Source organism: Adiantum capillus-veneris, chromosome 12, assembly GCF_014529385.1.
Source record: "Adiantum capillus-veneris isolate H3 chromosome 12, ASM1452938v2, whole genome shotgun sequence".
Lineage (NCBI taxonomy): Eukaryota > Viridiplantae > Streptophyta > Polypodiopsida > Polypodiales > Pteridaceae > Adiantum > Adiantum capillus-veneris.
Window position 1 is genome coordinate 132,795,474 of NC_140942.1, and position 12,778 is coordinate 132,808,251.

A 12,778-nucleotide genomic window follows, 5' to 3' on the forward strand; every position below is an offset into this window, starting at 1 on the left:
TGTCTGGTTGCAAAGAAAAAACAAGGTGAAAAACTAAAATCTTTGTCATCAATGAGGAAGGTGGTCGACATTGGGTGTTGCCCGAGAAAGTACTACATCGATCACTGAAGAGCATTGTCAATGTCCACCTCTGTGAATAGTCGTATTGGACGTTCTGATCCAATGATGGAGCCTCCGTCAATGGGCCTGCGTCGGCTATCAGCAATGGACCTGCGTCAATTGTGTCTACAATCACGCAAAGGACTGTACGTTAGTCAATGTCTTTTTGTGTGCACCCACCCGACCGTCACATCAGGTGGTCCATCTGAGAGAGAGAGAGAGAGAGAGAGAGAGAGAGAGAGAGAGAGAGAGAGAGAGAGAGAGAGAGAGAGAGAGAGAGAGAGAGAGAGAGAGAGAGAGAGAGAGAGAGAGAGAGAGAGAGAGAGAGATGCATCTTGAAGACAACGGTGAGGGTTAGGGAGCTCCGGGCATATTTTAACATCTGCATAGAGAGAGCATCTCCCTAAATGCAATCACGTACACTTTCACCTTGAAGGCATGTGGCACTTCATAAAGCACAAAAAGTGCTTGAGGAGCTTCGGGATATGCCCAACTTGGGCTGCACCAAGAAGCTCCATGCTGTTTTTTGTGGATGCGAAGCTAGGGTGTCTCGCTAGATGCAATCACATATGCTTGCATCTTGAAGGCAACAATGAGGGTCAAGAAAGCTTTGAGCTATTTTCAGCAAGTGTAGAGGGTGGGCATCACATATGCTTGCACCTTGAAGGCATGTGGCATTACGGAAGATATTGATATGTGAAGCCAGGGTGTCTCGCTAGATGCAACAATCACATATGCTTGTATCTTGAAGCCAACAGTGAGGGTCAGGAAAGCTTTGAGCTGTTTTCAACAAGTGCAGAGGGTGGGCATCACATATGCTTGCACCTTGAAGGCATTTGGCATTACATAAGATATTGATATGCGCATGTGAAACCACAATGATATTGTTAGTCAGGGGTTGTTGGTCGTGCCTAGCATTGCCTTGGTTTACATGAAGCACAAAAAGTGCTTCACGAGCTTACTGTTTGGGATGTCGTCTTTGGGAATGCACCGGCTGTAGGATATGCCCAATTTGGCAAAGAAGCTCCGGGCTGTTTTCAATAGTTGCAGAGAGAGGGCATCTCTTCAAATGCGATCATGCACTCTTTCACCTTGAAGGGATGTGGCATTACACAAGATGCTGATATGTGCACTTCATAAAGCACAAAAACTGCTTAAGGAGCTTCCTATCCGGGATGTCGTCTCTTGGAATGCAATGACTGCGGGATATGCACGCCCAAGAAGCTCTAGGGGGGTTTGAGGGATGCAAAGCAAGGGTGTCTCTCTAGACGCAATCACATATGCTTGCATCTTGAAGACAATGGTGAGGGTCAAGAAGCTCCGGGCATATTTTAATAGTTGTTAAGAGAGGGCATCTCCAAGGCATGTGGCATTACACAAGGTGCTGATATGTGCACTTCATAAAGCACAAAAAGTGCTTGAGGAGCTTCCTATTTGGGATGTCGTCTCTTGGAATGCAATTACTGCGGGATATGCATGCCCAAGAAGCTATAGGGGGTTTTCGGTGGATGCAAAGCAAGGGTGTCTCTTCAGATGCATTTCAAGAGCTGCAGAGAGAGGGAATCTCTTCAAATGCGATCACGCGTTGTCGTGCTGTGACACGTACATAGTGGGAACGCATGCTACAAGATCTATCTTGTATTTTTTTAGATACATAATTATATTTCCTATAGTGTACATATGCATATTTCAGTATAATAATAAGCCTTCTATCTCATCCTATTATTTTTCTCAAGGGTAACATATCCTTACTTTACCATCAGAAAATACTATGGGAAAAGCATCAATAGCTCCGCCTCTTTAACTTGGGGCAAAAAGCATTGATTCTTTATTTCTACTATTTCATTATCATCTCACACCCTAGCTAGATCCTATATCTAGGGTAAACTCCAATATATATATATTCTATGTATTTTTTATACTTTTCTTATATTTCTTTTTAAATAGCTACTAGGAGAGAATCAAATCCTAGTGGGACACTAGGTGGCATGATTTCAAAGATATACTTATTTTAATGCATTATTGCAAGCATAATTACAAAACTTTGTCAAGGAGCAATGTCATGCTTTCATATGGCATGAGGTGTCCTTTGGAATTAAATGAAAGTCTAGGCTAAGGAGACCACATGAAGACTTTTGCTGCCATAAATGGACCCTATTTTGATGAATTTTTTACACAAGGTTCCAATCTAAATTGGATAACGATTTTCAGATGAAAATCGTAGCTAATGAGCTGAAGTTTTTGCCCATATTTTTACTTTTTTATTTGGAGCCACGCTTGAGGAGATATGATCAAAATACTGGACCCCAGTCTGCTCACATCATGCAGGGGTAGCTCATTTCCAACTTTTCCAATTTTTGTTCACACTGGCTCCTCTCTTCTTGTGTAAACCCTTGGGGGTTCCCTTCACCTATAAAAGGGGACCTCTTCTTCCTTGGAAGGAAAAAAAGCATTCAAGCCATTGATGAGAGGAATTCTCGAGGGAGTGAGTAGTAATGCCTAATTGTACTTAGCCATTAACATAAGCCCAAGCCTACACTTTCTCCTAGAGGGAGACTAGCCATTCTTGAAACAAGCTAACCTTGGAAGATCAACTCTAATCAAAGAAGGTCTTGCACTTGGTGTATCAATCAAAGTGGAATTATCCACTCTTCTTCTCTCTCCATCAATAATGGTGCCAAAGGGTTTGTCAAGTAAGATGTGTTCTACATTGATGTTTTCTTGATTTCTTGTTGTTTTCATTTTCATCTCTAATCCAACATATATATATATGTATCTAATCTCATCTCCTTAACCAAACCTTCTCTCTCATTCTTAGTAATTCATCCTCTCTAGGTTCTCTTGCTACAGGTACATCTCTCCCCGCAGTATCCTTATTGCCTACGGGCAAGAATAGGGCTTGGGAGGGAAACTTCTCATCTCTTCACTTCTCTCATATCTATATTTCTCACATACTATCCTAGATGAATAACCCACACGATGATCATTTCTATCGCTTTCACTCTGTACAATCTATTAGAATTAACGTATGGATTAGCCGTAAAATACACTTTCAACAACGTATAGTGTTTCTCTTTGGCCCAGAAAGGCTTAATGAAATACTTCTATCACCGGATCCCATCATACTACCTCTCATAGACTATAACTTTTCTTTTGACGTAAGCGTAGTTATCTTGCTATGAACCAAGAGGATTTGTACACACAATTAATCCCAATCACTAGACAAAATATATATATTATGGTAAGCACAAAACTACAATTCCAAAGAACAATTCGTAGCCTATTTGGTCAGCCAAGATTGAATGCCATTAACCCTTTCATATTACCCATGATACGATATGACCATAGCCTTGATGTTTTCATCTTCGTATTGTTTTGACATTATCTTTTGCGTTCTTTCTTTGTGTGTGTGAGTGCAAGAGAGAAAGAGTGAGTCTTCTTTGATTGCACTTCTTTCAAACCCTAGTCTTCATGGCATCTATGGTTTAACTCCTTCATATAGTTGTTGTTGAGTTCTCTCACAAACTCTCACAGCCATAAGCCTGGTACTTTCCTGGCAAGACTGCAAATTTCTCGACAGCGTGCTTTCACCTTGAAGGCATGTGGCCGAATTTGGTGAAGAACTTCTGGGCTGTTTTCCACGTATGCGAAGCGAGGGTGTCTCGAGATGTAATCACATATGCTTACATGTTGAAGGCAGCTGTGAGGTCAGGGAGCTCTAGGCTATTTTCAATAGATGTAGAGAGAGAAAATCTCCTCTGGTGGTGCCTACGTACTAGGGCAAAGAAGGTTTGGGCTATTTTTGGTGGCTATAGTGCACTTCTTCATAAAGCACAAAAAGTTCTTGAGGTGCTTCCTTTAAGGGATGTCATCTCTTGGAATGCACTGATTGTGGGATATGCCCAACTTGGGCCACACCAAGAAGTGAGGGTGCCTCTTTTGATGCAATCACATAAGGAGAGGTAAAGAGATATAGCTATATAGATATAGCCTCTGTGTGTGTGTGCGCACTCATGCGTGCACGCTCGGTTTCACATTATGCCCATAGGAAAGTCAACAACCTTTTGCTATGGCCATAGGATGCACACAGGCTTTGGCTATTGCTCTCTCGATGGCCACCTTGCACCATAGAGAGGGAGGTATAGAGAGGTGGATAGGAGAAAAATAGAGAGGGATAAATAGATAGAGAGAAAAACATGTATAACCCGGTGCTAAATATATATCTTATCTTACAGTAATGGAGCAAGTGCTTACCTCTGGAGGAGATTCCTTGGAGGTGATATTTTCTACCCCAGAGAGAGACCCATGCAACAATTTAAGAAATGCCAAGTGTGTTGCCCGAGGTGGGGATGGACCTTCAAAGAAGCAAATTGTAGATGGATTAGATATCATCCACACAGTATGCTCCAATATTCAAGCCTCATGTGAGAGAGCGGAGGCATCACAGGTTTCCTACAGAGAGGACATTCACTGGCTGAGCCATTCACAAGATGAGAGAGGGGTTTATCTTCATCGTCTAGAGGAGCGGATGCAGCTACAGATCAATGGTATTTTGCAACAGCAGATCTCAGTGCAAGAACAACTTTCTCGCATAGAAAGCAACCAGGCAAAAATCATGAGTCTCTTGGAGAGGTCTCTTCTTGACAAGAATAGCATGGATTTCAGCATTGTGCCTGAATTACAAAGCACTAGCAACAAATTGACCACCGTAGCAATACAACATACTACAGGTGTCTCCGAAGTCAGATCTATCTCAAACAAAATCAATGCATTGGTGACGAACCATTGGCCCAAGAAGGGGATTAATGGCGTTGGAGATGTTCCATCCAGTTCAACGCAGGGCAACCCTTGCAAGAAGTGAATTATGTAATCGATAGTAATACTCACTTCTTTCTCATTTATAGTCTTACCGGATCTACATTTTGGTGGCTTTGAAGATATTGTGTAGTGTGTTTGAAATAGAACAATTGCTCTAGACCAAAGAGTGTTGTGCGTTTCGGCGAAAGGGCAATCACTTTTGTGCTTTGAATATTGACTACATTTTGGGGGAGGCTTATGTATGTAGTGGATACTAGTTTGCTCACAACTCTTGGTTGTCTTCTTTGGATACTACATTTTCAGAGGATCTCCATAATTGTATTATTTTTGTTGCCAATATGTCTTTTGAGTCACCCTCTCTCTCTCTCTCTCTCTCTCTCTCTCACACACACACACACACACACACACACACACACACACACACACACACACACACACACACACACACACACACACATACACACACATGTTAGGAGATATGACGTAGCTAAGTAGATAATTGAGTAGATTACTTAATGGAGAGAGATAGTTTACACACACAAGAGATTATAGAGTAGAGAGAGAGAGACAGAGAGAGAGAGAGAGAGAGAGAGAGAGAGTACACACGATATGCTTGGTTCACCCAATGTGGGCTACGTCGACGAGAAAGCAGCCACTCAATGGCTTTAGTACTTCAAAGAAAGAAGTAGGTTACAAAGGGATTATACCCTTTTGGAGCTCCCACTTTGCTTCACTCTCACCACCTCACACCCACCTTGTTGCATCAACTTCACACTATGAAATGTGTGTAGAAATGGCCTCCTTTTATAGGCCAAAAGGGCTGCCCTCTCTCATGAGAGGCATCCATGTGTAGACGCACTTGTGTAGATAAGTTTAAATCGGACCCTCTACCTCCCATGTGTGGCCGCCCTTGAGAAGACAAGTCTGCTTTTGAATTCGGCCACCGGCCACCGGTCATTGACTTTTGCCCACAGCCATTGGCAAACCGACCAACCGACCGGTCATTTTTCGACCACTTTTTGGCCGCTATCCGGCCATAATAGTCCGACAGGAAAGGAATATTCTAATGGCGTTAAAATTTTGGGTTTTCGCAAGTGATTTTATTTTTTGGCAAGTTATTTTTCTTCACGCACGATGGCTTCTCCTCATAATGGGGGCATATATATATATATATATATATATATATATATATATATATATATATATATATATATATATATAGAGAGAGAGAGAGAGAGAGAGAGAGAGAGAGAGAGAGAGAGAGAGAGAGAGAGAGAGAGAGAGTTCTTAAATTATGCTTCCAAAACATTCTAAGAAGGCGATATGGGAAGAGGGAGGTGGAATCATATTCTAGGTGTGTGCAGTGTCTGAACTTCTTTCTAGGTATGACAAATGTGAAGCACTTCATGAAGCACAAAAAGTGGGAGAGAGCTTCCTATATAGGATGCCGTCTCTTTGAATACATTGATTGCTAGATATGCCCAATTTGGGTAGCGTCAAGAAGCTATGGGCTATTTTTGGCAGATGCAAAGCGAGAGTGTCTCTCCCAATGCAATCACATGCACTTGCATCTTGAAGGAAAGGGTCAGGGTTAGGAAGCTTTGGGCCATTTTCAGCAAATACAAAAAGAGGGCATCACTCCATATGCAATCATGTACACTTACGGAGTGAAGACATGTGCCATTACACAAGATGCTGATATGGGCACAAGAATTCATGATCATATTGTTAGTCAATGGTTGCTGAAAGAAAACGTCGTGCTTGCCATCTGCATCGACTGCAAGAATCGCGTTGACGTGTAGATTGGCATGTTGTAACCGCAGTGGGAAATTGCCGGTAGAAACTCGGGCCTTAACCGACAATCATCAATGGGCTAATCTAATGGACTCGCTCCCCCAATTAAATCCTTAGTAGTAGTTAGATAAGATATAGAGAGACAGATATAGAAGTATATAGACATTTACCTTGTGGGTTGGCAAGCTTCTCTCACTGACTCCCTCAAAGAAAGATAGACATAGTTGGGAAATCCTTTCTTCTCCATACTCTCTTCTTAATTCTCTAGATACTAACCTGTATATATCTGTGAGTACTTGTAAGAGTTCTTTTTTGGATAGATGGCTATTGGTCCAAAGGTGTTATCTCCTGGACATGCAAGACGTAGTAGGATATGTCAAGCCTCTCGCGCTACGGTGCAATAGCACAAGATAGAGTTCGACATTCTTTGGGGGAGATTAATGTGCCTCGCTTGGAATATTGCCAACATTCGATAAATGTGAATCGATGCAATGAATTTCCTCAGGAAAGGATTGCATTGGATGTAGATATTGAGTCAATGCTTCCGCAAAGTTATGTAGGGATTGAAGTGGAAGGAAATTGGGAAGCCAATAATGGAGATGTGGAGCGTGTAATTGTCTCCAGAGAGGGAGATTACTCCAAAGTTGAGACACATTGCCTATCTATCACCTACTTATATTCTGAGACCACTTCCTTGATGCATATCTCTATGTTGTCTCTTTCTCATGAAAAGTGTATTCTTCACAACATAGGCAACTTGGATTTTGCATGTTCCTTTTGTGGTGCTTTAGCTTGAAAAACAGAAGCAAAGACCATTTACACATTTGTGGGGAAGAGTTGTTGCAACCCAGGCAATGTTTCTTTGCCGCCATTAAGTGAACCTCCTTTAGAATTAAGAGAATTAATGCACAGGGGCAATACTAGAAGTAGAAAATTCTTGAAACATATCAGAACAGACAATAGTGTGTTGGCATTTGCTTCTTTGGGAGCTCATATAGATGAATCTCTCTGCCAAAGAAAAGGAATCTATACCTTCAAAGTGCATGGATCTATTTATCATAACATTGGTCCATTGATGCCAGAAGAACGATCAGGTCAAATTCCTCGCTTTGCTTAGTTGTTTTTTATTTACACTGAGAATGAGTTGCAAAACAGGATGAGTCATGTTTCGAAACTCAAACCAGATATTTTGGAAAGCTTGCAATTGATGATGCATCGAGTAAATCCGTATGTTCAAGCTTTTAGGGGGTTTGCTACAATGATTCAAACTTCCAATATTTCGGAGATTAGGATGGTCATTACTGAGAAGCGTAGAAATGGCTAGCAATATGTTGCTCCAACAAGTGTAAAAATTGCTGCAATCATGCCTAGTAAGGGTGAAGGGAGCAACATTGGCCATCGTGATATTGTGTTGAATCTTTTGGGTGGTGGCCTAAAAGAATCTCAAATTTCCATAGGTCATACATGCTTCTATTATATGTGTTGCTATTTCCAAATGGTGAAGAAGGTTGGAATCCTTACATACCGCAAGTGAATGAAGCGGAAGTAAGCAGAGAGTGAGTAAATGAAACTACAAAGTATATTTCTACAATGGATTTCTACAAGTATAGATTGCAAATTAGAGATGACATGACACAATGTCTTTTACGTGGTGGTAGGCTACTGCAACAATATATTGTTGATGCATATAGTTGTATGGAGGAGTTGAGGCTTTTGTGGGTTCCTAATCATCAAAGTGCATAAGCTAGCAGCAGAGACATTGCATTATGATAAGATTGTGTGTGCGGAGCTTCCTGATAAGGTAATGTTTCCACAGTTGTATGATCTTATCAGTCGGTGTAATGTGCATGGCACGTGTGGAAACTTGATTAAGAATGCTCCATGTATGAAAGAGGGAAAGTGCAGGTTTAAATATCCTCAAATATTTAGTGCATCAACTACTATGGCTAGGGATGGATACCCAACGTACATGAGGAGGGATGATGGAAATTACACTATTTGTAATAAAGTGCAAATGAGTAATAAATGGATTGTTCCATACAATCCATTTTTGTCAATAAGGTACAATGCACATATCAATGTGGAGGTTTGCTCCACTATATCCGCTGTGAAATATCTCTACAAGTATGTGTATAAGGGACATGACAGGGCCACTATTGTTCTACAAGCTAGTGAAGGGCTTCTAAATGAAGTTACAAACTATCTTAAGGCTCCATATGTATCAGCATCTGGTGGATATTTGGGTTTCACATGCATCAAGAGAAACCTGACATACAACGACTCCAAGTTCACTTGCCTCATCAAAATCAAGTCATCTTCAACGACAGAGCGACTGTACAGAGTGTGGTGGAGAGAGAGGTCAGCAAAAAGACAACGCTCACTGAGTGGTTTGTTGCAAATCAAAAATATCCAAAGGCCAATGATTTATTGTACATAGACTTCCCAAAAAAGTGGGTTTGGAAGCCAACAAGTAGAACATGGACTCAAAGACAGATTGGTGACATGATTGGAAGAATGTACCACATTGTTCCCAATGCTGGAGTTTTCTACTATTTGCGTATGTTACTCAACATCTGCAAAGGATGTAAGTCTTTTGAGGATATTAGAACCTTCAATGGACAAGTATATGACACATTTAAAGAAGCATGTAATGCAAGAGGATTATTGCAAGTTGATGATAAATGGTTTCTTTGTTTGGGAGAAGCTTCTTTTCAACAAACAGGGAAACATTTACGCCTACTGTTTGTAGTCATTCTAGTTTTTTGTGATTTGATACATCCTGGTGCATTGTAAAATCGCTTCTGTAAGGAGCTTTCTGAGGACCATGTATATCATATGAGGGTTCGCACAAATGATGCGCATATCTGTGAACACATGGCACAAAACCAAGCTTTGTCAAAGTTAGAGACAATGCTTCAACACTATGGAAAGAGGCTCTTGGATTATTCTGGAATGCCCCAGGTGAATCACACATTGAAAATTATGAGTGAGCATGGAGTGCTTGCTGAAGAGTTCATGTAAAACAGAGAGGAACAAAGAGTATTGTCTGCTCGAATGGAATCATCTTTCAATGTTGGACAAAGGGAAGTTTACAATCGGGTTTTACAAGCAGCTGGCATGAGCAGAGGGACTGTTTTTTTATTGGATGGGCCAGGTGGAATGGGAAAGACTTATCTCTACAATGCATTGCTCTCTCGGATACGTGGAGAGTCCAAAGGTGCTTTGGCATGTGCATCATTTGGTATTGAAGCACAACTTCTCAACAATGGAAAGACTGCACACTCTAGATTCAAGATCCCTATTGATATAATTTTTGAGTCCACATGTAACATTAAAGTAAACATCCAGCTTGTTGAGCTGTTGCGAATGAGTTCACTGATCATATGGGATGAAGCCCCCATGGCTCATAGACACGCTTTTTAGGCTCTTGATAAGACACTAAGAGATGTCATGCAAAATGACATGTTGTTTGGTGAAAAGGTTCTCCTCCTTGGTGGTGATTTTAGACAAATATTACCTATTGTGCGTAAAGGAGGAAGAGCAGACATTGTTAATGTGTCTTTGTGCCACTCATACATTTGGAAAAGTACAGAAATCATGCATCTAACACAGAATATGAAAGTGGTCAATTGTTTTAGTAATGTTATTGAAAAAGAGTTTGTGCAATGGACACTTGATATTGGTAATGGCGATGTTTGTGATGGGGACATACTTGATAATGTGGCTTTGTCGGCCTGCATGATGCTACCACAAAATAATTTGCAAGCATTGATTGCTTGCATATATGGAGACCTTGAAACACTCTCTTGCCATGCAACCTTTTTCAAGGATAGAGAAATTTTGGCTCCACGAAACAAGGCGGTGGATGCTATAAACAATTTGGGCTTGCAGCAATTTCCTGGTACTATAAGGAATATGTCAGTGCAGACTTAGTGTGTGAATCAAACTATGGTAGCATTTTATTCACAAGTGAGTTTGTAGATAGTTTAGATCTTGGGGGAGGTTTTCCACCGCATGTTTTACAATTGAAACAGAATGCTCTAGTTATGAGGTGGTCCGGGGCGGGCAACAAGAAGAGTGGCCTCCAAGCACCCTTCTAGGCTCCCGTGCTACTCAATTGGGTTGGGGTTGGAAAAAACAACAAACACACACACAAACCCGCAAACCCGCAACCTAACCCTACACAAATTTGGGGCACCACCTAGTTTTGGATGTGAACTAGGACGCGTAGAGAGAGAGAGAGAGAGAGAGAGAGAGAGAGAGAGAGAGAGAGAGAGAGAGAGAGAGAGAGAAAGAGAGAGAGAGAGAGAGAGAGAGAGAGAGAGAGAGAGAGAGAGAGAGTGCTCGGGCTGCTTTAAAATGTATCGGCAATGATCAAGCAAACACAATTATATATGTAAGAAAGAGAGAGAAGGGGGAGGGGGTGCTAGTTGCATTAATACCTTCTTACAAATCTGACATGACCAATCAAAGTGAGATTAGTATTTTTTCAACATAGCTTAAGTAAATTACACCACAACACATCACAAGAAAAGCCACCCCAATCACTGTCTTAAGGCCAGGGGAGTCCTCTCCACCCTGTCGCCCTCTTACAGTATGTGGGATTTATGGCTAATTGATGACAACACCAGAGACAAGATATCAAGAACTTAAATAAAACACCAAGACACTTACATATCATTGTTGTCCATGACTTCACGTTGGAAGAGAGACAAAGTATCCATGCTTAGTCCAAATCCACCATCCTTGATTCAACAAATGTTGGGCTTACACTAGTAGGAGAAATGATAGATTTCCTACTCTCAATTGAATGATCACTCTCTCTTACAATGGCATAGAGCTCCCTTGCTAATCACCCCTATTACAACACATGCACATGCATAAGAAAATGAGCTTCCACTCAAGAGCTCCTTCTAGAGAGGTTAGTGCTTTTGCTTATGGCTCTCTCCTTTTGTGCTAGCTACACCCTCCTTTTATAGCAATTTTGAGGGCTAGGGTTACTCCTCTAACCATGTTTGGGTTAGATTTTCAGCACTTATCTAATTTCTTTTGCTTGGAATTATCAAGAAGTTGGTGTGGATAGATGAAGAAGAGAGAGAGGAGAGAAGTGGAGGTGATAGGACTTTTCATAGTAGGTTAGTGTTAGTAAATTAGTAGAGTTAGTATTTTTATTGATTTACAAATGGAATTGGATATTTACAATGGGAGTATCCAAGTAGGATACAAATAAGGAAGAAAAAACTCTTAATAGGTAAGAAAATATGGATTTCTTACAATGTTGATGCTCCAAGTGTCTTGAGTAGGGTCAATTTTGACGCTTGTTGACGGTCCACTAGCTTTGACGGTACGTTTTTTCTCCACTCTTGACCTTCCTTGGGAGCCAAGGTAAGTGAACATGAGTAATCAATCACCATGATGCTGTCTTTCAAGAGAAGAGGCTGAATTTTGTGGTTTTTTTTATAGATATGGGTAATATGGATGAGGAAAAATGAGACTAGGTGGTCAATTTTGGAATGGAAGTGTGTGTAGGAGACATAAGTTCACCATGGTTTCTCTTATTCTTCAAGGTTGAGAAGAAGGTGAGTAGGGTGCAGAGAGGAGTGGTGAGAGAGGTGGGGATGATGAGTGGAGAAGTGTGTGTGAAAGAGGAAAATGATAAAGTGAAAGAGGGAGTGTGGCTGCATAGCATGGGCAAACTGGGGTCCACCAATAAAATCATAGCTCACAGCTCGTAGCTCAAAAAAATATGAAAAAATTTGAGGTAAAAGTTAAGCCCATGAGCTACAACTTTTGTTTGTATCACCTTTTCAAATTCGGAGAGCAGGTGATCTTTAAAAATTCAGTAAAACTGAGTATTTTTTTCCACTGCACAAAGTCCTTGTGGGGTCCTTCTTTGGATGATTCTTTTGAATACCTCCAAGAGTGAGCCCTCCATAGTGCATGCATGCATGCCACATAACCTTGACCTTATTTGGTAGACCTTATTTGGTAGGTCTATAAATGAAGATATTGTTGAGATTATGATATAAGTGAATAGTACAACTAAGAAAGTCAAATATTGAAGGGT

At 41.0% G+C, this 12,778-nt stretch overlaps 1 protein-coding gene across 1 annotated transcript; it reads left to right on the forward strand.

The window, feature by feature from the left end:
• The first annotated feature begins 10,161 nt into the window (after positions 1-10,161).
• LOC147446528 (uncharacterized) lies at positions 10,162-10,644 on the forward strand. The gene has a single exon (XM_086524716.1). The coding sequence runs from the start codon at positions 10,162-10,164 to the stop codon at positions 10,642-10,644; it is 483 nt and encodes a 160-aa protein (XP_086380842.1).
• The last annotated feature ends 2,134 nt before the right edge of the window (positions 10,645-12,778 follow it).